The 25,981-nt window shown below is 44.0% G+C and overlaps 2 protein-coding genes across 7 annotated transcripts in view; one reads left to right on the forward strand and one right to left on the reverse strand.

Moving 5' to 3' along the window:
* Positions 1-12,158, forward strand: part of AKAP9 (A-kinase anchoring protein 9) — a 110,251-nt gene extending 98,093 nt beyond the window's left edge. For both annotated transcript variants that reach the window (XM_050709061.1, XM_035545395.2), the window contains 11 exons: positions 797-947; positions 1,828-2,496; positions 4,065-4,273; positions 5,174-5,282; positions 6,194-6,379; positions 6,917-7,117; positions 7,496-7,728; positions 8,758-8,843; positions 9,526-9,646; positions 10,804-10,943; positions 11,616-12,158. In XM_050709061.1, the coding sequence (XP_050565018.1) occupies positions 797-947; positions 1,828-2,496; positions 4,065-4,273; positions 5,174-5,282; positions 6,194-6,379; positions 6,917-7,117; positions 7,496-7,728; positions 8,758-8,843; positions 9,526-9,646; positions 10,804-10,943; positions 11,616-11,659 (2,149 nt within the window). In that variant the 3' untranslated portion in view covers positions 11,660-12,158. The remainder of the gene's footprint in view (positions 1-796; positions 948-1,827; positions 2,497-4,064; positions 4,274-5,173; positions 5,283-6,193; positions 6,380-6,916; positions 7,118-7,495; positions 7,729-8,757; positions 8,844-9,525; positions 9,647-10,803; positions 10,944-11,615) is intronic.
* Positions 1-25,794, reverse strand: LOC118247423 (lanosterol 14-alpha demethylase). 5 transcript variants are annotated; one of them, XM_035545402.2, is made up of 11 exons: positions 25,500-25,771; positions 25,180-25,278; positions 24,118-24,294; positions 21,570-21,696; positions 17,475-17,649; positions 17,214-17,333; positions 16,576-16,771; positions 15,920-16,015; positions 14,331-14,499; positions 13,471-13,666; positions 1-1,108 (listed from the first exon to the last, which is right to left on the reverse strand). In XM_035545402.2, the coding sequence occupies exons 1-10, from the start codon at positions 25,650-25,652 to the stop codon at positions 13,488-13,490; spliced, it is 1,491 nt and encodes a 496-aa protein (XP_035401295.1). In that variant the 5' UTR covers positions 25,653-25,771; the 3' UTR covers positions 1-1,108; positions 13,471-13,487. The 5 variants fall into 5 exon arrangements, with proteins under 5 accessions (XP_035401295.1, XP_035401291.1, XP_035401294.1 ...); XM_035545398.2 differs by lacking the exon at positions 1-1,108 and adding an exon at positions 10,844-10,993; XM_035545401.2 differs by lacking the exon at positions 1-1,108 and adding an exon at positions 12,194-12,340.
* Between the last annotated feature and the right edge of the window lie 187 nt (positions 25,795-25,981).

Consider the following 25,981-nt stretch of genomic DNA (forward strand, 5'->3'; position numbering starts at 1 on the left):
ATTAGACTGCTGTATACAAACTAATAAGTGCACCATAGCACCATATTTATTAAAGGGTTTTTTTGCTTCTAAAAAGGAACATGGAGACAAAATTGCAGAGTCGAAATGACTTAGCAAGTACTTTAATATGAAATTCATATGACTTGAAATGTTGCTTTGTTATGGCCAACAGCAGAGGTACCAGGCAAAATATTTGGCACCCAGGAAAGCTATTACTATTAAAGTCTTCAGTAAATTGGTGTGCCTGTATACAGTATTTTAACATTCAGGTCAGTGATAACAAATTAAGAGAAAGTTCAAATTTATGTTGCCTTAATGATTGCCTTTTAACCTTTACTGATCATCAGGAGCAAGGTTCTTTTGCCTTTTTTTATTGTTTTGCAAAAAAAAAAAAAAATTGCTAATTTGCAGAAAAGTGCAAATTCGGGGCATAGATTCACCCAACCCCCAAAAAGAAAAATCATTTGAGATATGTGGCAGCAAGATGTTGGTTTGCATCCTTTCAAATTTTGGCCAATGTTTGGATTAAGTTGAACACTAGCTACCTCTGAGCCACCAATTCATGGAGAACAGCAGCTACAAAGTTAGGAGTACGGACACACTTTTTCTGTCATTTTTGAGCCATGCAGCTCTTTTTGATGTTTGAATTAGCTTGTTTTTCTAAATAGGCTTTTCATTTTTACACTACTACACGAACAGTGTTCTCAGTTCACAAAATGAAGTATCAAGTAACTGCTGTTACTGTGGTAGCATGAAAGCCATGGTCTAATGTAAAGATTGCCCATTTCTTTCTTAGGACTGAAGTTAAAGAAAAAGCAGCTGAGCTAGATATTCTCAAGGATACAATGGCTGGCGAACAGAAGAAATCAAGAGAGCTACAGTGGGCTTTGGAAAAAGAAAAAGCTAAAATGGAACGCAGCGAGGAAAGACGAAGAGAAGAGCTTGAGGTAAATGTTCCAGGTCATTTGGGATTATGGAAGGAAAAGGAGCATACAAATATTATTTTGGTCAACATTTAATCTTGACTTACATTTCAGACCAATGTGTACTCCATGTTCTGGTCTTGAAATGATTTTATCATTTAGAGTTGAAGAAAGATGTATAGAAGCTGTGTGGAAAAAAAAAAGAAAGAAAAAGGCCATTTAAATCAATAGGACTTTTATATCTGTAAATATTCTACTCTTGATAATAGCCCTCAGCTATTCCAGCGGACAGGACAGTGCTCACATGGCTACAAGTAGCACCCCCCACAACCTAATGCATAAGTAGTATTATTTTAGAATGTCATTTGAGGAAATCAGTCGTTTGTCTCCGTTTTAAAAGTCTGCAGTCTCACCTCATGAAAACCACGCTAGGGAGTTTACTTTAGGAGAAAATACACTGATAAGTTCCTTGGTACTTCTGCAGTATCTGATGTAGTGTGGGAGAGAGCAAGTATCCTAACACATTATTAAGACAAAAAAGCGGTCACTTCAACAGCGTAGATTTATTTGCATCTTGAAATCTTAACTTGGAAATTCACTGTCACAGTTTTAGAGAGTAAAATGAGTTAGTTTTCTTAAACTTCAGCTGCTTAAACTATAGCTTATATCTTATAAAAAGGTGCATTACAAATTTTCTTGTTTTATAGGATCATCTGGTTTTAGAGTAAAGGCACCTGTAATACATCTTTAACATCAAGCATATTCAGAGTATTGACATTAATTTGTGAACTGCAAAACCCATTAAAAACAAAGTGTGCAGAGCTAGCATATTTGCAATTTGCAGAAGGTAATGCAAGGTTCACACACATTGATTTAATATTTTTTTTTCTGTTTCTTATGGAAGGACTTAAAATTTTCACTCGAAGATCAAAAACAAAAGAACTTGCAGTTAAATAAACTTTTGGAACAAGAGAAACAACTGTCAAGTGAGCTGCAACAGAAAATTGAATCCCAAGAAGCACTCAGTGCTGCCCAGCTGTCACGTGAACGAGGCCGTAATTCTGAGTTGCAGGTGCTTCTTGAATCAGAGAAGGTTCGAGCTCTTGAAATAAGCAGTGCCCTGGAAAGGGAAAAAGAGCTATGTGCTCAGCTTCAAAGTGCTGAGGATAAGGGGCAAGCTGGAACACCTAATCCATCTGAGGAATTACTTAAAGAACTACAAAAACAAATGGATGAAAAGCACGACCGCATAGTGGAGTTAGTAAGTGAGATGGAGAAGTACAAACTAGAATCTGTGCAAGTGAGTCAGCAAATGGAAAAAGAAAGGCAAATCCAGAGGAAAGCATTGCAAGCAGAACAAGATGCTAACATAGCAGCACAGAAAAAACTTCATGAACTGGAGTCCAAAGTAGAAGACCTTCAGTGGCAACTTGGACAGAAGGAGCAAGAGATTCATAAATTAGAGAACGAGACAAAGAAGTTACAGGAAGTAATCCAAGAACTGCAGATCAAAAAGCAGGAGAGTGAAGGAAAAAAGGAAACTGAAAGAACACCAAGCCACAATCAAAATGAGGTACGGTAGCACTGAGAGCGATGTGTGGTACCAAACTGTGCGATTTTGCTTTTAATTCTGTTGTTCAATTAGTTTTGTTTATCTGTGCCTTTGATCTATAAAATAGCCTGCAGATTGCATATGCCAAAGTAGAGGCATCAGAGAAAGGGAAAGCAGTCTAGTTTGGAATAGTAAATCTGTTCACGCATGTCCTCTGAGAATGAAGCTCTAGAGATGTGTAAGGAGGAGGGTGACCAGGAGAAATGCATCTGACTGTATACACACGCTTTGTATTTTAGTATAGTAGAAGACTAATATTCCCCCCACCCAGTCTCATGGATGAGCTCAGGAATGCTCCAGATCAGTGTTCTTAATCCTTAGTTCATAAACCACAAGTGGTCTTTGAAACAGCAAAAAGTGATCTCCCAACAATTGCAATAATTAAATGAGCATGTAGTCAAACAAGCCTATGCATGAATATGTATATGTCAGCAAGCAAAACAGAAACAAGAAACCAAGGTGAAAAACTACTTCCAGAATTTAGCCTAATTTTTAGTTGACTGAAAGTTGGAACCACTGCTGGCTGTAAGATTTTCTTCCTCATAATAGGTTTGGGCGGTTCTATAATGTTTTTTTAATGACTTTTAAAACTTTAGAAACTTCCCTGTAAGAGATAAGTGATGGTCAGTGAGTGATCTGTGGATAGTCCCAAAGGAGGTGGTTGACTGGAGACTTGCCTCTTTGCTGAGCATGTTGTTTGCCCACCCTGGAATCATTGCTTCCCCTTAAGCAGCTGTTTCTCTGCGGAGAAAGGAGGACATTTTTGTCTTCACCTGATTTGGCTACTGCGTTTACTCTTCTGAAGCACTGGAAACTATCACAGCTAGAGGCAGGATGCTGAATGTGTTGACACCCCTGATAGCATCAGGCTTCCTGCCGCTCTCAGTTCGTACACGTTGCTGTTCCGCGCAGAGGTAACTGCCAGCAGCGTGGTCAAGGAACAACTTTCCCTTGGATCAAGTTGGCGGTGGGTCCTGGGGCTTTTTCCTGCCTCAGTGTGATCTGCTTTCCAGGATCTCCCTAGAGTATCAAACAGTGAATCTCCTGCTGCTTCCTGGGACATCTGCAGAACCCTGATTGGGTTTTGTTTGTTGGTTTTTCTCATTGGTACCACGCAGTAGTAAAATATCTGTGACTCGTGACCATAGTGGGCATTTCCAGTCCTATTTCTCTGACTGTGAATTGGTCCCAAAAACATTTGGGCACCATTGCCCAAGTTCCAGGCCCAATTGGTAAAAGAAATGATGATGGAAAAAAATGAAAGGCTGGGTGGCTTCTTACCAGCTGAGTGTACTGAATGGCCTCACACTCTAGATCAGTGATTGCTAGATCTTAATCAGGAAAGGCATCACACTGTACCTTTCACAACAAACAGTTGTAAAGATATACTGCAGTAGTGTAGTCACACTGCACTCCTTTCAGTATCAGAATTTTGTTTGTGTTCTTTAATTATGAGCGTATTTCAGATTTAATATTTCTATTTTAAAGCACTATACACGCATTTGAAATGTGTATATATCTATGTACAGACTACTTGGGATACACCCAATGAGAGAACAAGAAATTGGGTTCTCCAGCAAAAAATGGAAGGAGCTGAGACAAATGGATCAACCTACCCCACGCTGACAGGAGGAGGAGGAGACCTGTCTGCAGCTACTGAAATTCTGGAAAATGTCAGACAAAAGCTGCAAAATGCATCTCCAAAGCTGAAGAAGTTGGCTCGAAAAGCTGCTAGCAGGTTAGACCAGTCTTCAGCTATTTGTTTTTGTTTGTTAACAGCAGCCAGCAAGCTGATATATCAGGTTTTAATCATAGTTCACATACTATAAGCCTAACTAATTTTTCTGTTTTTCTATGTTTATAGCATATGCTTATTTTTACTTGATGTGCTGATGTAAAACAGGATCACAGAGTGCCAAGTGCTTTGTTAACTCTTTCATGTTTAACATGGTCCTTTATAAGTTCCAACAAAATTGTCGTCTTTCTCTGCAAAATGATGAGATTTATGTGGTTATGGTGTAGGCAAAAGATCGTTTCAAAACAATTCAGTAACTAAAAAATCACTGTGTAAGGGGAAGAATATGGGAATCACTGCTATGGATGTATCTCCCTAGTTGTCGTGTCATCCCTTCCCAGTTATATTTTGTAGTCAAGTGAAGTGGATCTTGATTCTTATTTGCTTGGGTTGCTGTCTCCTTATGGAAAAAAAAATAGTGTAGGAGATTTTTATTTTTTTTTCAGTAGCTGTGATGATGATTTAATATTAAACATTTATTCTGAAACATTTGGGTAAAATGAAATGGATTGTGTCTTAAAAATACCCTAAGATTTATCTCGAATGGATACAACAGATAAGTGGGAAGCAGAATATCTCTAAATGTTCTTCATGTAGAATATTCTCTTCTCAGAATTAGTAAAATTCTTCAATGCAAATTTGTTATACATTTGAGCCAATTTAATTTAAATACCTGAGAGTCCCTGAATGATTTGATTACGCTGACATCTCTCTGGTAACTCTGCTGACAGGATTTGCTAAAGGTCCAGTGCGTGCTTACTGACACACGGTGTGGCTGCTGTGTTAGTTCGGCTTTGTGCTGTTAGACCATGCGTGCTGCTGAAACTCTCGATGTAATTTCAGATTGCAGTTTGAAACAGCAGATGATCAAGACTTTATTGCAATACAGAATGCTATTGAAGAAGTTATTTCAGAGCTGCAGAAACTACCTGGATTGTCCTATCTGGAAGAGGTGAGAGTGCAGTGTTACAACTTCAGTGGGAGATTTTGGATGATGAGATGTGAGTGGAAAGCAGCAAGTAATTAAATCTGTGGCTATCCAGCTCTGTAATTCGTGGCGGAAAATCTCCTCTAGTCAGTATGCTGCTTTGGAGCTGGTGAAGTGTAAACCTCCCCCTATTCCTTTTATTATTATTTTCTTTAATTTTAATTATCTTAAAACCAAATCTTCAAATTTCAAATTAAGACTTTCCCTTTATAATTATTAATTTTTGAATCTCCTAATTTTCTTTTGAATCTCCTAGCTTTTCTTTATTAAAATACGTTTTCAGCAATATTTCTTTTGCTGAGGAAGCTATTCTCAGTACTTTCTGATATTAAAGTCAACATTTACTATATTGTGTTGGTACAACACATTTACTTTAATTGCCCTGTAATTACCAAAGGAAAGGCAGCCAGAAACTGAGCAGCATGCACTTGTATAAAACATGAACTAAGGTAACCTGTTGCAAAGATTTCAGCAATATTTGATATTAACTCAGCTTGGCTGGGTCCTTACCTGCATTTTAAGCAAGTGTATTCAACACGATTTGTAAAAAGCTTTGGGTCTTTCCTTCCTTTAAGTTAGATAAATCTAAGCAAAGGTTTTTTTTTAAAAAAAAAAAAAAAAAAAAGCCTTGCACGTTGTTACAGTTGGAATAGTTGAACTTGCATGAAAACATTCTGCTGTTACATACAGGGTGAGCATAGAAGAAAAAGTCGCATTAACCTCTCGATTTCATGTACACTTCTGTTTTCTCTGTATAAGTTATGACAAAGTTATTGCCATTATCCACAAAAGGATTTTTACTGCAAGCCAAAGTTATTTCCAAGTTGGCAACACAGATGTAATGAAAATTGTTTGGTTTTCTTTTTTCCTTCTAGCTAAAGCTCACGCTGCCACCAGGAACTCCGTCTAGCTCATTGACTGAAAGGCTGCTGCGACAAAATGCTGAGCTGACAGGCTTTGTCAGCAGGCTGAGTGAGGAAAAGAATAATTTGAGGAATGCTGTTATGAAACTGGAGGAAGAACTGAGGAGATATCAGCACAGACAGACTTCTGGAGACTATGTATGTCTTTAGTGGCACTAATTCATGAAGTATATATAGGCATGAAAGTGACGTGCTGTGAGATTACCCTAATGCTCAAGCTATCTGACTTTCTTGACTTTCTTCCTGCAGACTAAATGGCTGTGAGATATTCTTGTCCTATGGTCTAGACATCCTGACTCACTTAATGTACACTTTGTGATTTTAACCACCTATGTCTTGCTAAATTCCAAACGCTGCTTTCTTTGGTTTGTATTTATTCACCCAGACGAGCAGCAAATAGATCCAGATAGCTTCAAGATCATGAAGCTAGTATGGTTCAATGAAAGGGATTATTTTTTAACATTTTTTGGAGTGGCTATATTTTTCTAGAATGTTGAACAGGCTCCAAAACTCACTGTATCTGAGGTGTTAGGATGCCAGTATGACCTCAGATCCCTTCAGTCAGTAGTTTTTTCTCAGTAATTTAATGAACTCTCCACTAAACCAATGACTAGAATGACACAGCTCAGGCTTTTCCAAACTGTGTGCTTCAAATTCAGTTTCTTTCCCCTTCAGTCTTCTAGACACTCATCAGATCTTGGAGTTAATATCGATACCCTTGTTGCCTCTGAGAAGGAAAATTGGAACAGAGAAAAGCTATCACTGCAGAAGTCTTTGAAACAAGCAGATGCAGAGCTGTCCAAGCTGAGAGCAGAAATCAGGAGCGAAGCTTTCCTCAGAGAACTGGGATCAGATTCTGAAAATGTTATTTTAAGGGTAGGAAAGCTTTGTTGCTTGCATAATAACTCTGGCTGGGTATTTTTCTTTTTGGTTTGGGCCTATTTGTAACTTAGTTCACTCTGCTTATTCTAAGTGAACAGATTAAATTCAGATTTTAAGTTCTTATCCTCACATACATAACTCTGTTAGCTTTTCTCCCCAAGAATGCTAAGCAAGCACCTGTGTTGTCATTTTGTGCATGCTCCATTCCTTGCTGCTCAAGTGGTCCTCAAATTATGAAGCTACATTCAGCGTGCGTGAGCTGTAGTGTGGTCTTCTCCATGATAGCAAGAAATGCATAATCCCGGCAATGCTGCAGGAGTAACAATGTTAAAAGTCCTAAGACTGATGGTTCTTTTGTGTTTCATCTTTTAGAGAATTTATGGCAAATACCTACGAGCAGAGAGCTTTCGGAAGGCTCTCATATATCAGAAAAAATACTTGCTGCTGTTACTAGGTGGATTCCAGGAGTGTGAAGAAGCCACGCTGGCCCTCATTGCACGAATGGGCGGACAGCCTTGCTACACAGACCTCGAAATCATCACTCATCATTCAAAGGGTTTTACAAGGTTTCGCTCTGCAGTCAGAGTGTCCATTGCGATTTCAAGGTAAACTGGAGGAAGTGAAGTTCTGAACAGTTGTGGCTGTGCATTTTCATCATTTTCATGTATACAGAATCTATAATTTCTCATGTTCTACCCTGTTTCAACTGTACATTTTTGGTAGTCACGAATGTAGTAGGTACTGTGTAGGATGACATGTTGAGCAGAGCACGGGTAAATTCTGTAACAGAAATAAGCTGTCTGAGGTACTGAGCAGTCTGATTCTAGTTGAAATACTCATGGCTCTGTATCTGATAATCAAAGACAGAACATATTGGATACAGTCATAATTTTAGAAAGATAATTAGTTGCAATTCTAGAGTGTGCACTCATTTACAAAGGTATTTTCTGCAGCTTAATTTCCTTTAACAGTTAAATTCTTACACATAAGCATAATACAGATTGATGAACTAATTTTATCCGGCTGTGTTGTCCTTTGAGGCCTCAGGCTGAGGAGGAACAGGAATAGATGAGGAGGAGCAAGCGAAGGCTATTACTGTCATGGCACTGCTGTGCTGCTAATAAACCTCCTTCACAAAGGTTTGAACTCCTGAGTACTTCTGCTTGCTATTGATCTGAAGTTTGTACGTAGTATAAATTCTAGGAACTATTCATATGCCTACTGTAAGTGGGGCTTTTGCTCATAACACTCTGCTGGTACAATTTTGGGGATGTGACAGGGCAAAAAGTTTATTTAGTACAATTTTAAAATGCTGATGCCCTGCTCTTCAGTTGCTTGACCCATTTCGTGTCTATTTTGACATACGTAGTACCTCTGGAATCACTGGAATGGCAGAGGTGAAACTGAAAGCAGATTTTGGCAACAGATCATTTGCTGAGGCTCTGGGAATGTGTAAAAGGAAGCTTTCTACTTAATTGTCAGGTTTTAAATGCCTATGTGTTAATTTTGCTTGCTATTCAAGGAATTATGTCTGTCTTGTAGAATATAACAAGCAGACTTTTTTTTAACAACTGTTTCATTTAGCCTGAAATTTTGAGTTTGTTTTCTTTTTTTATTTTGTTTTTCAATTCCAGAATGAAGTTCTTGGTTCGTCGATGGCACAGAGTTACGGGTTCTGGTATACTGAGTATCAATAGGGATGTCTTTAGCCAGAACACAGGTAAATTGTAGTCCAGTAAAGACTGAAAAGATGCTATTAATAAGTTATGCTGCTGCTTAATGAAGATGGTTTTTAATTTGCCTTTTCCTCGTCTGGAATGAATGGGCTGCTGTGCCCCCTTCCTTTTGCTATAGTTGCTTGGACTAACCCGTGTCTCAGGTTTCTGATAGTTTCCACACCTAGAACAATCACTAGTCTGTATAATGCATCGGGGAGTTTCTCTCAAGAGATCTGCACCCCCAGCTCTGAGAGGGAGTGCTGAGGAAAGGGACAGATGAGGAAGCAGCTATAAGTCCCTGGCAGAGCCACAGTCAGGGCCAGCAGAGCCTCTGGAACTGTCCTCCCTGGCCTTTTCCTGAGAACAAAAGTCTGTCATTCTCATTATAGCTTAAGGTTTGGGAAATAAGGTTTTCTGTTTGTCTTTTTTGGTAGCAGCAGTGGTTTTTTTTCCTGTTCTGCTCGGTCTGTGAGAGTTCTGTCATTAACATCAGGCTAGGATTTCACCTCTGGTTTTCTAGTTTTAACTAGTTTTAACAAATGCCTACATTTTGTTAAACACCTTTTTTAGTGTGTGATACGCAAAAAGAAAACTTGCATTTAAAATCCCCAGTGAAGTGTAAAAGGTATTGCTTTGGGGGTTTGTTTTTTTCAGTTTTCAAGACGATGTTTATTATGTGTTTAGGTAATGAATTACGGCCCGATTCATTCTCTGGCGGCATGGATCTTTATGGAGAGCAAAGACATTCCTGTAGGTCTCGATCAGACATGGAGCCTCCCAGATCTCCTATAAACTTCCAGCATAAGTAAGTTTTCTTTCAGATTCTTATTCTCTGCCAGAACACCATTTAACTAAATGAATGTATCAGTGTTGACTGATAAGGTTTGTAAACTTTGATGACAGATCTTATTTTACTTTTTTTCGTCAGGAAACATAGCAAATTGCATCTCAGGCCTTTGATTTGCTTTTTTACTTTTCACCTGATCAAAGCCAAAGCTCACAGAGTTCTGCTGCCTGATTTCTGTCCCGTTCCCGGGTGACGTTGGTTCCCTGGGTGGAACTGTTGCAGATCTGCACCTGCGCAGCCTCGCCTCCGCGACCAAGGGTGGCAGCGGGTGGTGGCACGGGGAGGCGCTGCCCCAGGCACACTCAGCCAGAGGAGGGGAGAAGCAGGGCCGGGCCAGGCAGCTCGCCGTGGCGCTGGGCGCTGTGGGCTGGGACGAATTACTGTGGCCTCATGGCCAGACCATGGTTGGAAGCTGCTCATTAGTTCTGCTGCTTGTTCTTGTTTAAACCAGAGCTGTGATACCAGAGGTATCAGTGATTCTGGTGCCAGTGAAATCAGTTATTTTTCACCAGAGGTGAGTTTTTTAAGAGTGTCGTCAGCATTGGATAACTTCTTGTGGAGCTGTGGGCTCTGAGCTAGTAAAACTAGTAAAGCAGATTGGATTCGAGCCATTTTGGTTCTTCATTTTTTATATAAACCACCTCAATGTTTGTAATCTTAGTTTGTGGCAACCATAATGATTTACATCCATATACATTACATCTATATATATATTTATGTATATTTTAGCTATTCTGGACTTTTACTTATAGAAAGTACTGAAGAAAGCCAGAGTCCTGTAAAGATGGCCGTGTCCTTGTTCACACAAGCTTCTTAATAGAAAATCTACTACAGCTTCTGCTGCAGTCTCAGTAGGATTTTGCAGTCTTTGTCCCAGAGAAGTGCAGGAACAAATCAGGTGCAGTAGAAAGAAAAGGCAGCTGGGAAAGGCGGTTTCTGTGGGGGAGGCAGTCTGAGGGCTCGGGCAGTAAATGGTAGGGAGGTAGTACTCTGGGGGTGAGGTAGCAGACATGCAGCCGGTAGGTATCTCTGCTTACAGCATTCTGCTATGTCTGCTGACACTTTATTATTTGATGTTCTGGTTTTTAAAAACACGTGTGTCCTTCTGGCCCTAGGTTCCACAGTATGCATGCCGATTTGAACCCAGTCTCATTCGCCTGTTCTCAGCTGCAGAACTATGATCCCGAAAGAGCGTTAACAGACTATATCAACCGGCTGGAGGCACTGCAGAGGCGACTGGGAAGCGTGCAGTCAGGTGAGGGCTCAGGTGCTCCTCATGGGGCTCCTGGGGAACGCTCGGCACAGCTGAAAGGTAAAACAACAAGTGTGTGCTGCTTCTGTGGGATGTGTTATAAACGGCTTCAATTTCAGGCTTTTTCTGCCTTAAACCAGAGGTTATTCTGTATTAGGGAAAGCAGCACAGTAAAAAGAAAATTATTAAATTCTTGGAAGGGAGGTCTGAAAGTGTGCTTTAATTACAGATTTGGAGTTTATCGGTAACATGTTCAGTTTCCCTGGTGTCTAATAAATGCGTACCAAGGATTCAGTTGGCATCTTTTTAAGAGTTTAAGCTGGTTGGAGAAAAATATACCCAAAAGACTGGGAGTTGGCGTGCAAGGGAAACTTCTTTGTTCCACTTTGATTAGAGAGGTTACAGCCATCTTGTTCCACAGATGATAATTTTGGGTGCTGTAAAAGGAATGCATCAAGGAAATTGCCAGATCACTGGGGCATAATTTATGAAACTTGGTGATTTGGGGCAGTTACTGCACTAGTCTTACTTCAGCATAAAATCCATCATTTGAGGAAGTTTTGTTTTTAAGTGATTGCCTGCATAAAAAATCTCTCAAGCTTGCTTATCTGAGTAATATGTCACCTCACCTACTTATTCCAAGTACTGCAATTAAAATCGTTCTCTGCGTTGCAGGTTCGACTTCGTACACTCAGCTACACACTTCTATGAGAAGATAATACCTTTCCACCACCTCCATCGCTAGCAGTGATGGCAGTGGGCTGCCTTCTGCAAACCTGTGCTCTTTCTGTGCTTCTGTACAACGTGTATAGTGTGGGACCAACAGAACACAGCGCTGCGCCCGGCCGCAGCTCCATCCCGGCACACCCCTGCAGACTGGGATTTATGTATATAGGCACTTTGTGGTCATGCAAAAAAAAAATCATTAAATTACATGTATATTGTGGAATGCTAATTTAAATGATTAACTTATGAAGTGTGTATTTATCAAAAGGGTGCGAAGATGAAATTGGTGTACTAAGGAAATTGAGCTACATTCGGAGAAGTTCACTTGCACTTTTTCTGGCAAGGCTACTGAAGTTACACGACTCCCGTAATATTTGCTACTGGCAGTGCAGACAGAATATCACTTGTAGAGACCTATTTTTGTAATGGTAGAAGTTTTGAATTTTATGGGTATTTTGTCAAAGTACTGAAATAAAGATGACTTCATGCTTTTAACTGTGTTCTACTCTGTGAAAGTTCTTATCGTTGAAGAACCGCTCCCTGCTTCACATAGAACACCTTGCTGCTACCCGTGCTCCTGTTTTGGCAGCTGCATCGTTACTTTTCTTGGACTCCAAAAGTGCTGCTGCTTGCTAGAAGAGAGGATGAGGGTAAGCTTGGCTTCGGAGACAGGGCTGGAAGGGAAGACAGGCTACTCCATCAGAGGCTTTGTAACAGTTACACCTGCGTTAGGAACAGGGGACTGGGTAAGCCCTTGCTGCAGGGAGCAGGGATGAAAGGGGCAGGAGAGGGAGGTGGGATTGGGGGGGGGAGCAAAGCTCTGCATGATTAACATTAATGCACTCATTTCTTTCTTGTAAGAATAGATTCACTTAGAAAACCTTTCCAAAAGAGACAAGGTTGAGCAGAGAAAAAACTTCCACAAGCAGTTTCTTTATAAATTTAATTCAAAACTCCTGAGCCGGAGCTCATGACCATTTATCACCACTCATGAACCAAACACCATGTAAGAATCCTGCATAATGCAGTACAAGGGGAAACAGTCAGACATTTAACTTAATTAATGGCCCTTTTACACATGATCATGTTATTTACAAAGAGAAGGTGGCCAGCCTATTCATATATTCAAACTTTCATATTTACATCATGCTTTCAGAGATCTCTCAGAATTATTTTTTTTAAGCAAATTAGTTGTTGCTCTTTTACAACCCATTCAAGTTAGACATTTAACTTAGCGTGTTGATTTACAGAAGACTTTGCTGGTTGTGGTCTGCCTCCCACTCAGCTGTCTAGTCACATTTCTTTTTTTAAATAATTACGTGGGCACTTTCACAAATCAGCCAAGCCCCCAGGCAGACTTTGACGTGATTCTGTTTGCAGTAGGACACCAAGCAAGTGCCTGCCCCGTTGGTACCTTGTACCCACTAGTCACAGTAATTGGATACAGGGCACGGTACGTAGTTTTACCCCTCAGTAGCTGGGTAAAAATTATTTTCAATTATTTTTCAGAAGCAAAGATTTTGGTTGGTAGAAGTAACTCATTTCTTCACCTTAAAGGGGGTCGCATGCACCTTGTGTAACACACATAGAAGACAGTTTCTCTTTCAAAAAATGCAGCAAGAAGGTGGTAGAACAAGCAGTTATACACAGCAGCATTAACTTGTGTGGGAAAACGAATGAAACAGCTGTAGAGGCACTACAGGTGGCAGATTACTGTTGCTCTCCTACAGTAGAAGGAACAGTTTCCATTTGCCTTCACTTTGTTACAATTTTACTCAGAAGTCTGTTAGTTTACACAACTTACGGTTTCAGCTCCAGGCTTTACAGAGACCTCCTCTTGTATCTGATAATGGGGTTATTGGGTGTATGTATCATTGTTGTGTAATTGATAGTTGGAAAATAGTCATTGATGAGGTCAAATTCATACAAACGAAGCAAGGTAGACCAAATCGTCTTAATCTGGACATAAGCAAAGTTTTCTCCAATACAGCGATGACGGCCTAGGAGGAAAGCCACAAAAGCAATTAGAATGTGTAGTTATTACATCACCTTTGACAAATTAACTTCAGAAGTTCTCTGTGGACTGTAATTGTTTAAAAAGAAGCAATCTGAGGCTCTGAGCCTGCAAATGTACTTATGTCATTTATGAAAGTCTTGTTTTCTTAAGCTTTCACTCAAAATACTGTGGTTTATGCAATGAGACTGTGCTCTGTTTTCACCAAAATGCATTAATTTATGCAACGCTGAGGAAGAGTTTGTAAAATTCAAAAAAAGAGCATTGACTATAACCATACTGTGGTCTTATCTGCAAGCTATTTGGGCAGTTATGCATCTCTACATAGACTTCTCTCTCTGCCTTAAAATGACTTCATATTATGAATTTTTTACCTTGACTTTAAAAGACTTGAATAAACTCAAATGCAACATGGTAACAAAGATTTCTTTTTTCAATTGCTATTCTGAGTCACTTATGCAACTATGACTAATGCAGAACTATCGCCTTCATTCTGTTAGCAGCACTTTAACAGTAAGAAAACTTCCAGGCGGCAAAAGAAAGAAAAAAATCTCCTCAGCTACCACAGCACGGGGAGATGCTGTGGGACAGCGAGCACAAGGGGTACGTTCTCACTCCACATTGTTTCCTCACCACACACAGTTACTCACCAGCGCCAAAGGGAACATACGCGAACTTCTCCCCCGCTGCTGGGTTATCCTGAAGGTAGCGGTCAGGCTTGAAGTCCAGTGCGTCTTTCCACGAGTCCCTCAGGCGGTGGTTGACAGTGGGAGATACACAGACCTGGTGGCCAGGGGGAATACTGTAGCCAGCAACAGTCTAGGAGGGAAGAGACAAGACCCCACACATCACCACATTTCTCTCTTTTTTTCTTTTGAGAGCATTACCTGAAGTTCTGTAATCACAGGACTCAAATCTTGGAAGAGATTTTGGCTAAGTCAGTTTGAAATCAATGCAGCACAGCAAATTTTATTTCAAATTTGCCTAGCTTGTATTGTTATGCAAGAGCAAGCCAAATTTTTCCAAGATAGCTATTTAAAATACCTGGCAAACCACAAGACTTGGGGCTGCCATTTATAGATTAAGATCCCAAGCAAGAATGACAGTGAAAAGAAAGGGTCAGTTCTGCTGAGTAAGAGGGGAAGGAGGGGCTACACCTTCCTGCAGCTCAGTGAGATGTGGGACCAGGACTGACTTACTGTACACCTGAGTCTAGGTTATTAGGTATCCTGCAACTTAGCAGTGTACTCAGCTCACTTCCGCCTGTCTTCGGAGATAATAACTATGCCTTAGTGGCGTTTTGTTTGCTTGTTTTGATTTCAGTTTATCTAAATTTTAACTCGCATTATCCTGAGGTGTACCTTTCCAGATTTTTTTTTAAAGTTTAAAACCTAGAGACAGCCTACAGGTCGTGGGCTCTACAGATGCAAGACCATGAGCCAGCACTGTGCCCTTGCAGCCAAGAAGGCCAATGGCATCCTGGGGTCTATCTGAAGGATACAAACAAAGCAACAAGCTGAAGACAACCAGCAGAGCACCAGGGTCTGTGACTTCTCTTCTCACTCAAGCTGAGACTCCTGTGAGACTGGGGCCATTAAGTGCCAGACTTGCAGCAGGCATTTACCTCACTGCACGGCGTCCTGTGGTCACTGCTGGCTCGCTGCCCTTGCCCTTGGAGCGGGGAGGGACCGGCGCAGAGCAGGCTGTACAGGGCTTTGCCCAGCCGGTCGGGAAAACCACTAAGGAGGGAGGTGCCACAGCCTCTACTCCACCCCTTACTCATCCTAACAACGTTTCCTTCCACCTGTGTGGGACCTCACCTATTTCATCCCACTGCACAAGTCAGCGAGGTGCCCAGCTCCAACCTGTCAGCCACCTCCTCGCAGGCACTGGGTGGCTGTTGCAGGGCCCCTCAGAGCCCTCCCTCCTCCAGGCTGAACAAAACCCATCCAGCCCCAGACCACCTCGGTGGCCCCCTGATCCCTACAGGTCATCAACACCTTGATTGCCCGGAAACCTGGACACCAGTGTTCCTGTGAAGTTCACAAGCACCAAGCAGCAATCTCTTCCCACAATCAGCTCTGGCTACACTCCCACGGGTACAACCCAGAAGCCATCAGACCCTCACAGCCCGCAATACACGCTCCCATTTTTCCGTCTGTCCAGTGAGACACCTCCCACCCGGCCTCTTCCAGCCCTGTTCTCCCAAAGCAAAGCGAGAGCCAACAGGCAGGCTCACCTGGGGAGTTTTGGCCATCCTCATCATGGTCATTATAGGAGGTCTGAGCCTTAAAGTTTCTTTCAGACAGCGATCCAGCAGAGAGAGATCTTTGAGCTGCAAAGATAAAGTAAATGATGCATCAAGATATACCCACTTGCACAAAAAGGGTATTTTACACCATTTAAGAACAAATAAATAACCAAATCAAAGAACAAGCAGCTCATATTTACATGTACTTCATTTGCTACCCTAACAATTTTTCCTTTGATTCAATTAAGACAAGGAATTAAAGCTCTCTGACCAGTGCCATCAGTTCCTGTCTTATCTGACTGATTTGTCTCATGAGTGCTTTCTGATGCCTGACTAAAAGAGATCGCACCACATCCAGTTCCTCAGTGGGGATATGAGGATCTTCCTCCTCTATGCAGCAAATGTTTTGAGTAGAGCTTGTAGTAAGTGCAGTTTCCTTAATCAATGCTGATAAAAAATAGCAGCAGACTGAAAAGTTACTCAAAGAGACACAGGAGACATATTGGGAAACAGCGTTATCACTGACTGCTTGTCACTGATCACGATTCTAACACAAAGCACGTGACTATGTTTGACTTTTTTTTTTTTTAAATGAAAATCTAGAAGTTTAACGATATCCCCCAGGAATAACGTAACATACAAACCTGGTCATAAGTTAATGGTGGCAAGTCATCTCCACAAACCGCTTTCTGTTCCGCATAGCACTGCTCCTGTATCGATTTGTCTCTGGCTATGAAGAAGCCAAGCCAGGCACTGGTGGTGGAGGACGTGTGCTGCCCTGCCAGGAGCAACCCAATAAGCATCCCAGCTATCTCGTCATCTGTCAGCGGGCGGCCGTCCCTGTTAGAGGGGTGTTAAGGGGTTAAAGGGTGTCAAGTTAAAGCTTCACTTCATCAGGTTTCCAGTTACAGCAGTGTTTACAATTTCTTCTAATCTACTTCGTCCTCCTCCTCCTGTGTTGTCCGCCCTAAATGCAGCAGCTGAAAATCTAGCAGGAGGGCGAAGGGAGAACAGGGGAGGCAGACTCCCTGGGAGCCCTGAAGAACATCACGCCTGCACAGCCAGATGTTGCTGAAAGTCTGAGAAGTCGAAGTCAGCATTTCTAAGTAAACTTTTTAGGAAGACAGCTAGGATCAATTGCTGGCAACTACAAAAAACAACTTTCTTATTGTTTGGTAGACAGTTTTAAACTAAACAGCTCAAACCTGAAGTAAAATATCTATTTACTTCTCTCTATATATACGCTTTTCTCAAATGACAAGTCTTCAAACCCTTTGCTTACTTGTACGAAGCATCCAGTAGCGTTTGGAGCATGTCATCCTCCTTCTCCTCAGAATTCCGACGTTTCTGGATAACCTTGTAGAAAATATTCTTTATCTCTTTGTGTGCTCGATCTCGACGTCTGCGATTCAAAACACATCTGTTAGCAACTCTGTAAGAAGTAACACTAAATCCTCAGTAAGGATTTACTGGGATGTCTGGAAGATGGGAACAAAGGGGTTTGGATAAAATGCTTCAATTGCTTCAGTCTCATTTCTGGTACCTGAAGCTCGGCAGAGGCAGCCAGCCGGGCAGCAGCCAGGCAGCGTGCGTGAAGCCCCCATCCAAATCGGCGTAGAGCTGCGCCACCTTCTCGTTCAGCAAGCTTCTTATTTCCTTGCCATGTAGGCAATGACTTGCTGTCAAAATGATAAGTTCCGAAAGGGCTTCAAACAGATCTGAGGAAAGATTTGAAAGAAGCGTTACTGAAGATGTATTTTAGGCAAGATGTTACGGTTTACAGGCTACTACTTATTTGTATTTTGGAGAAGAGAATAATAAATAACTGAATACATATTAATATTTTTAAATAGTTTTAGCTTACTTTCCCTGGAATGAAGTATGTGATTTTAAATTTCTGTGATTTTCATCAGGTCGCTCTCATCTAATAACTTTTAAATTAGATCATTTGATTTCAACAACTTTTTTCTAAGGTATTTTTCTAGATTTTTTTTTTCTAGGAAAGCTATCAATGCTTCCAACAATAACAAGTAAACAATACAGCACAAGTCTAATCCTTAACAAAAGGAGCCACACAAAAACTTATACTTGAAATCCAAATCCATGGGCACACAGCTAGTTTTGCTGCTCATTGAATGACTTTTACCTATTTCTGACACCGGTGTCCCACAGTGGGCTTGCGAGAGTACTGACGGGCTATGTCTAGCAGACGTGGAAAGACAGATGGGAATTAAAAGAATTCCACTCAGCTCCCAACCTAACAGTGTCACTTCCATAGCTGCAGTGCAGATGATCAGAAGCTAAGATCTCTTACAGACACTACAGGAGACACAGACACAGATTTCTAGGTTGGAAGAGACCTCAAGATCATCGAGTCCAACCTCCGACCTAACACTAAGTACTCCACTAAACCATATCGCTAAGCTCTACATCTAAACGTCTTTTAAAGACCTCCAGGGATGGTGACTCCACCACCTCCCTGGGCAGCCCGTTCCAATGCTTAATAACCCTTTCGGTAAAGAAGTACTTCCTAACATCCAACCTAAAACTCCCCTGGCGCAACTTTCGCCCATTCCCCCTCGTCCTGTCACCAGGCACATGGGAGAACAGACCAACCCCCACCTCACTACAGCCTCCTTTAAGGTAACTGTAGAGAGCGATAAGGTCGCCCCTGAGCCTCCTCTTCTCCAGGCTGAACAAGCCCAGCTCCCTCAGCCGCTCCTCGTAAGACTTGTTCTCCAGACCCCTCACCAGCTTGGTCGCCCTTCTCTGGACTCACTCGAGCACGTCCATGTCCTTCCTGTAGCGAGGGGCCCAAAACTGAACACAGTACTCGAGGTGCGGCCTCACCAGAGCCGAGTACAGGGGGACAATCACTTCCCTAGACCTGCTGGCCACACTGCTTCTTATACAGGCCAGGATGCTGTTGGCCTTCTTGGCCACCTGAGCACACTGCTGGCTCATATTCAGCCGACTATCAACCAATACTCCCAGGTCCTTCTCGGCCAGGCAGCTTTCCAGCCACTCATCTCCCAGCCTGTAGCTCTGCTTGGGGTTGTTGCGCCCCAGGTGCAGGACCCGGCACTTGGCCTTGTTGAACTTCATATAGTTGACCTCAGCCCATCGCTCCAGCCTATCCAGATCCTCCTGCAGAGCCTTCCTGCCCTCGAGCAGATCGACACACGCACTTAGCTTGGTGTCATCTGCAAACTTACTGAGGGTGCACTGGACGCCCTCATCCAGATCATCGATAAAGATATTAAAGAGGACCGGCCCCAGTACCGAGCCCTGGGGGACACCACTTGTGACCAGCCTCCAACCAGATTTGGCTCCATTCACCACAACTCTCTGGGCCCGGCTATCCAGCCAGTTTCTAACCCAGCGAAGCGTACGCCAGTCCAAGCCCCGAGCAGCCAGTTTCTTGAGGAGAATGTTGTGGGGAACGGTGTCAAAAGCCTTACTGAGGTCAAGGTAAACCACATCCACAGCCCTTCCCTCATCCACCAAGCGCGTCACTTTGTCATAGAAGGAGATCAGGTTCGTCAAGCAGGACCTGCCTTTCATAAACCCATGCTGACTGGGCCTGATCGCCTGCTTGCCCTGCAAGTGCCGCGTGATGACCCTCAAGATAATCTGCTCCATGAGCTTTCCTGGCACTGAGGTCAAACTGACAGGCCTATAGTTACCCGGGTCTGCCCTCCGGCCCTTCTTATAGACGGGCGTCACATTGGCTAGCCGCCAGTCAACTGGGACCTCCCCCGATAGCCAGGACTGCCGATAAATGATGCAAAGCGGCTCGGCCAGCTCCTCCGCCAGTTCTTTCAGTACCCTCGGGTGCATCCCATCCGGCCCCATCGACTTGCGCACATCCAAGCTCCTTAGCAGGTCGCCAACCATTTCCTCATGAATAGCGAAGGCCACATCCTGCTCCCCATCCCCTTCCGCCAGCTCAGGGCACTGGGTATCCAGAGAACAACCGGTATTGCCGCTAAAGACTGAGGCAAAGGTGGCATTAAGCACCTCAGCCTTTTCCTCATCCTTAGTAACTAGGTTTCCCCTCGCATCCAGTAAAGGATGGAGATTCTCCTTAGTCCTCCATTTCGCGTTGATATATTTGTAAAAGGATTTTTTGTTGTCTTTAACGGCAGTAGCCAGGCTGAGCTCCAGATGAGCTTTGGCCTTTCTAATTTTCTCCCTGCACAGCCTCGCTACATCCTTGTAGTCCTCCTCAGCGGCCCGCCCTTTTTTCCAAAGATTATAAACCCTCTTTTTTCTGCTAAGCACAAGCCGCAACTCTCTGTTGAGCCAGGCCGGTCTTCTTCCACGCCGGCTCGTCTTTGAGCACATAGGGACGGACCGCTCCTGTGCCGTTAAGATTTCCTTCTTGAGGAGCGCCCAGCCTTCCTGGACTCCTCTGCCCTTCAGAACCGCCTCCCAAGGGACTCGGCCAACCAGCGTCCTGAACAGCTCAAAGTCAGCCCTCCGGAAGTCCAATACAGCAGTTTTACTGGTCCCCTTCCTGGCCTCGCCAAGAATAGAGAACTCTACCATTTCGTGGTCACTCTGCCCAAGACAGTTTCCGACCACCACATCTCCCACCAGTCCTTCTCTGTTTGTGAAGAGAAGGTCTAGCGGGGCACCACCCCTGGTAGGTTCACTGACCAGCTGCGTCAGGAAGCTATCTCCCACGCTCTCCAGAAACCTCCTAGACTGCCTTCTCTGTGCCGTGTTGTGTTTCCAGGATATATCCGGGAAGTTGAAGTCCCCCACGAGGACAAGCGCCGACGATTTTGCAACTTCTGTCAGTTGCCTATAAAACTCCTCATCCGTCTCCTCATCCTGGTTCGGCGGTCTATAACAGACCCCGACCAGGACGCTAGCCTTGCCGGCCTTCCCGCGGATCCTAACCCACAGGGATTCAACCTTATCATTCCCAGCCTGGCGTTCCACAACATCAAAAGATTCTCTAATGTAGAGAGCCACGCCACCACCCGCTCTGTGCTGCCTGTCCCTCCTGAAGAGCCGATAGCCAGGCATTGCAGCACTCCAGTCGTGGGAGCGGTCCCACCACGTCTCCGTGATGGCAACCAAGTCGTAGCCTGCCTGCTGCACGATGGCTTCCAGCTCCTCCTGTTTGTTACCCATGCTGCGTGCATTAGTGTAGATGCACTTCAGCTGGGCCATCGCCTTCTTCCCCAGCCTAGCCATTGTTTCCCCCGGCACGGCTCCAACAAGCCTTGTTTGAGCCCCGTCCCCCTTCTTGCCTAGTTTAAAGGAGGTCACACAGTATCTTTTCAAAAGGACTAAGAAACAGTCACACTAAAGCGACTGGTACCACGCAAATCCAGCATGATGCAGCCAGCAACAGGTATACTCACTATTGACAGACCAGGAAAGCACGAGTAGAACAGGCCCTAAGGCCTGTCAATGATTTTTCCGAGCAGCTTCACTCTCCAATAGCCTTAGATTTGATTAAACTGCATTTTCCATATTTCTTCTGATGTTCAGTACAGTTTTTCTACATCATTTGTAATTTAATACTGCAGTAAATCATTCCCCAAAACATACTGTTATACCCTGCATCGACCTTCATTCCTTCCCAGAAAATCCAAGTAAAAATGCAACTGATCTTGCTTACTTTTTTGTCCACTCTCTCCCCATGCTTTGAAATACTCCCTTGTTTCTTCTTCGATCACAGATACATGCTGCTTAAACTGGGCAATATTTAGCCCAGTTTTGAGCATCTTCTTCTGTTCCAAAAATACCTAGGGGAACCAAAACAGAAGAAGCAATCAGAACAAGGATCATCATTAACAGCTTCATATTATTTGCATTACAACATAAAAGAGTAAAAAAGAGATTAGGTTCGTAGGATACAACAGATACTTCAAATTTGGGTAATAGGTAATATTCCATTTTTCACCTTTTTGTTTTTCAAGCAAAAGTTTAGTAACATCCAAGTGAAGTACTAGCTGAAGGAAGCAACAATTCTCTCTTGTACAGTGCCAAAACAGAAAATAAAACGTTTTCTTTGTTAAGCATTAGCGCTGAAGCACTCAAAAGAGAAATATGGAATGCGCTTCGTGTACCTGATTATCACCGACATACACAGACACGTAGCTGATCAGACCCATGCCTGCAGTGTTCGGGTTCAGTCTGTGTTCCTTGGTGTGCAGCCTCCTCGCTTCCCCTTCCCTCGTGCAGAACCGCCGTACCTCTGCCCCAGAGACACGCCGCTCCTTTACAAGGCCCCAGGATGTCACTGCCCACAAAGGCTGACCCAGAAGCACGAAGCAAGCCGTTTTCCTCGGGACACGGTAACCTTCACATCCCTCTCACCTTCTCTTTTTTCTGCATATGGACTCACAGCTAATAAACCTACTGGTAAAGAGCTCACTACTACGTGGGAACCATTCAGTGGGTCAACGGGACTCAAAGTTATTCAAATAATTTTGAAGCCCCAAGTATGGATTAGAGCATCTGTCCTACAGAGCTGCACTATACTGGGGACAACTGAGCGAAAACTGCCGTCCCACAAAGGGCTCTCCATGCACTGTAAAGTTATTTACAGAAAAGAAGGCATAAAAAGAAAGGTCGCTTCCTAGGAACTTCCGTTTCCAGAAGGCAGTGGGGCTGCTGGAAGCACTCTGTCGGGGGCAGACGCGCAGCAGAGCAGGGGACAGGCGCGTTTTGCCCCACAGCGTGGTGGCACTGTCCCACACGATGGACGGCACTCGTCAGGGAGCACACCCTGTGTCATCGCAGTGCCGCTCCAAGAGAAACCACCAGCACAAGGCCTGGAGGGAGGAGACAGAGGGAACGTGAACTGATAAGGCAGACGGTGCAGATCGACAAACCTAATTACCGGTAAACAAGGAACTTCCTTTCAAAGAGTCCTAATTACATTCAAAGGAACAGTCAGCTGTAAGGGGTGGTTCTTCTAAAGCAGGACTGCAAGTCCCTGTCAGACTGAGGAGGAGGAGACTAAGCAGCTTCAGCAGAGAGAAGGGGGCCCTAAAAGAAAGTCCTGGATGAGCCACCATCGGCAGGATGCCCAACGAAGGTCTGAACAGCCCTCCAAACACCTTCCCAGATGTCTGACATCAAGCCACAGCAGTAGCACTACACAAAAAAAATTGTTCAGCTGTAGCAAAATGCACTCCGGGCACAACCAGACATGCTACCTTGTTAGCTTCGTACAGGGGAACGTGTCTCTAGAGTTAATCAGTGCGTGCCAACAGCAAAATCCCTGCATCGCCCAGCTGTGGAAAAAAAGTAGCCCAGGTGATTTTCTGAAAAAACTTAATCATCAGAAATATAAAAGGAGAAGTCCTTCCACTACCAAAGGTATGAATGAAGGAGACTTCCAACAGGCTCGCAAGGCTTAGTGAGTGCTAAGATTAGTCTCTTGACTAAAGCAGAGCTTGAGCACACCCTCTGTGTAAGCCTAGGGACCTTATCTCAGACCAGAGCAGTAGGTGGTGGACACAGGGCTGCCTCTGCTACCAGCCTGCCCTGTTGCACAACAGACCGCGATGTCACCACACGCCGAACAGACTGCCAGCAGAGCAAGTCTCTCCCACGAGAAGCAGATTCTGCAGCTTACATCTGTCCATCACTACCAGCTACACACAGAGGCAAGGCAACAGCCAGCACATAGCTCGGAAACCATGGTACATGACACAGCGACCTTCCTGCCAGACCCAGGCAGACTGCGCTCTGCAAACACACACAGCCTGATTTTGGTCCTAGCAAGACAAACCTCGTGGTGCCAATTGCCATGCCAAATCTATACGCAGAAGTAATAATTTGACATGAATGAGAAACTAGCACTCAAAGCTCTCTCGGAAGGAAGACCCAATTGCTCACAAAGGAAACTGTGGTCAGTGACGTGTCTAAGGGAAGGAAAAGAATAAAGACCATCTACCAGTTTTCCTCTATGGTGGGATTCGGTGGTTTCTAAAACTAAAAAAAAACTTCCAGACTAACGAACGGTCGGGTAGTAAATAATGCAGCCTAAACGTGCTCAGGCTTGATCATCCAAGTGAAAGTACAACTGCACCCTGCCTTCTGCCAGGATTGCACAGGAACACCAAACCCCAGCACACCGAGCCAAGCATTCACAGCTGTCTAGTCAGAATTTAATTCTCCTAGCTTTCTTCTCGTTTTACATGTAAAATACATACCGCATTAGGGACATCATAAGCAACTCCCTTTCCAAAAACAGGTGTCGTCAACCGAGAGTATACATCCTCTGCATTCAGGTCTTCGTTTTTGCTATTGAAGAGCAGCGCAGCTGCATCACTACCCAGTAAGTAGGTAAATGTCTTGCCAACCATGGTGAAACTGAACACAGGTCCATACTAGGAGGAAAGAAGTAACAGTTTATTTCAAAACAGTAGCAACATGAATCCTGCAATCATTACCTCTTTATGTACAAGCTTCTACAAATCACTATTCCTCTAAGAAACAGTTAGAGATCTAATAAAGATAGAAACATTTTAAAACATATTTAAATTCTTCTCTCAATAGACTTATTAGTGATATAACTAACACATGTGATCTTGCAAATTGTAAAACCATTATGCTTAAAAAAAATCAGGGAAAAAAAATGACACCATGAGAACTGGCAGAGAGACTACAAGACATGCAGCAGCGTCCAGTAACCTACAAATGCTGTCTTGGAAAAAAAATCTGGATTTGGAGTTATGAATAATTAAGAGCAAATAAGATTTTAAACATTAAATGTCAACTCCAACAGATGCTCACATACTAAACTTGTATTTCTCCAAGCTAACCAAGCTAAGATTTAAGCTTATGACTCCAGAAAGTTTTAGACAATATGAAACATATCAATACATCTGACTTTATTGGAATTAAGGCTCTACTGCCTTAGGCCCTTTCTTTTGGGCTGTTTAAATCACCAAGGTTTTATGCACCAGCCCTTTTAACATTGCTGAGCACCTTAAGAGCCATAAAATCACCTACAGAGGCAGTCAGCATATTGGGAAAGAGTGAGCTTAAAAGGTCCCTGTTAATGCAAAAAATAACATCATGAAAATGGATTTTCAATGAACTTGTGATTCAACTACAATTTAATTCAGCAGTCTGAAGAAACAACAGCCTACTGTGCACACTCCATTCCATCTTCAAGGCAGTAAGAGAGACCGAACAGTTTTTAAACAGAACTTAATAAATACACAAAAGCATTTTAGCACACAATGAACCATTTATGTAAGAAAACATACCTTGCTGTACGCGTTTTCCAGAAACTCAATGGGACTTTTTCCAAACGCTATCGCATGCCCAAGGAAAGGGATGTTTGATGAAATATAGGGTGGGTATTTCTGAGGAAGAAAGAGAAAAGTAAATATTGAATTTTCTTCAGAGACTAATGAGATGTCTCTGAAGACACGCGGGGCGCCCGCAGCTGGCCCAAAGCACCCGGCGCCGCCGCCCCCCCTCCGCAGCCGTCCCCGGGCAGCCCTCCCAAGCCCCCCCGGCTGCGTTGAGCCCTCTCCCGGCCGGCCTCCACCACCTCCTTCCCCGGTCCCCCCCCGGCTCGCACCCGCTGCTCGGAGCCGACGTGCCGCCGGTAGCCCAGCTGCAGCAGGTAGCCCAGGCTGAGGGCGAAGGCGGAGGCGGCCAGCGCCAGAGACAGGGGGTTGCCGACGGCCACCCGCTCCAGCAGCGAGCCGCCGACCTCCAACAGGCTCAGCATCGCCTCACGGGTAACGGCCGGCCGGCCGGCCGGGCGCCTCACGGATAACCGTCGCCTCACCGGTAACCGCCGCCGCCTCACGGCCAACGGCCGCCCGCGCGCCGCGGGTGGGGAGGGGGGGGCCGGGGGAGGTGCCGGGACCCGCCCCCCCCGCGCTGGGCTGATCTCTGCCCATGTGACGCCTGCCGCCGGCCGGGCCAATGGCGGCCCGCGCGGCACGGGGTGACGGCGTCTGCAGGGCTACCGGGGGCGCCATTGGGCGGCTGGCGGGGAGGTGGGGACGGGGGGAGGGAGGAGGGGGCGGTGCGCGAAATGGCGCCGGGGGGGGG

Source organism: Cygnus atratus, chromosome 2 (assembly GCF_013377495.2).
Source record: "Cygnus atratus isolate AKBS03 ecotype Queensland, Australia chromosome 2, CAtr_DNAZoo_HiC_assembly, whole genome shotgun sequence".
NCBI lineage: Eukaryota > Metazoa > Chordata > Aves > Anseriformes > Anatidae > Cygnus > Cygnus atratus.

Bases quoted from the DNA above. Each gene is read 5' to 3' on its own strand.
- LOC118247423 (XM_035545402.2), bottom strand. From the start codon at position 25,652: ATGCTGAGCCTGTTGGAGGTCGGCGGCTCGCTGCTGGAGCGGGTGGCC. The intron at 24,295-25,179 runs GTATGTTTTCTT...CTTTCCTCCTAG, and splicing joins TGGAAAACGCGTACAGCAAG to TATGGACCTGTGTTCAGTTT. The intron at 21,697-24,117 runs GTATGTATTTTA...TGGTTCCCCTAG, and splicing joins CTTATGATGTCCCTAATGCG to GTATTTTTGGAACAGAAGAA.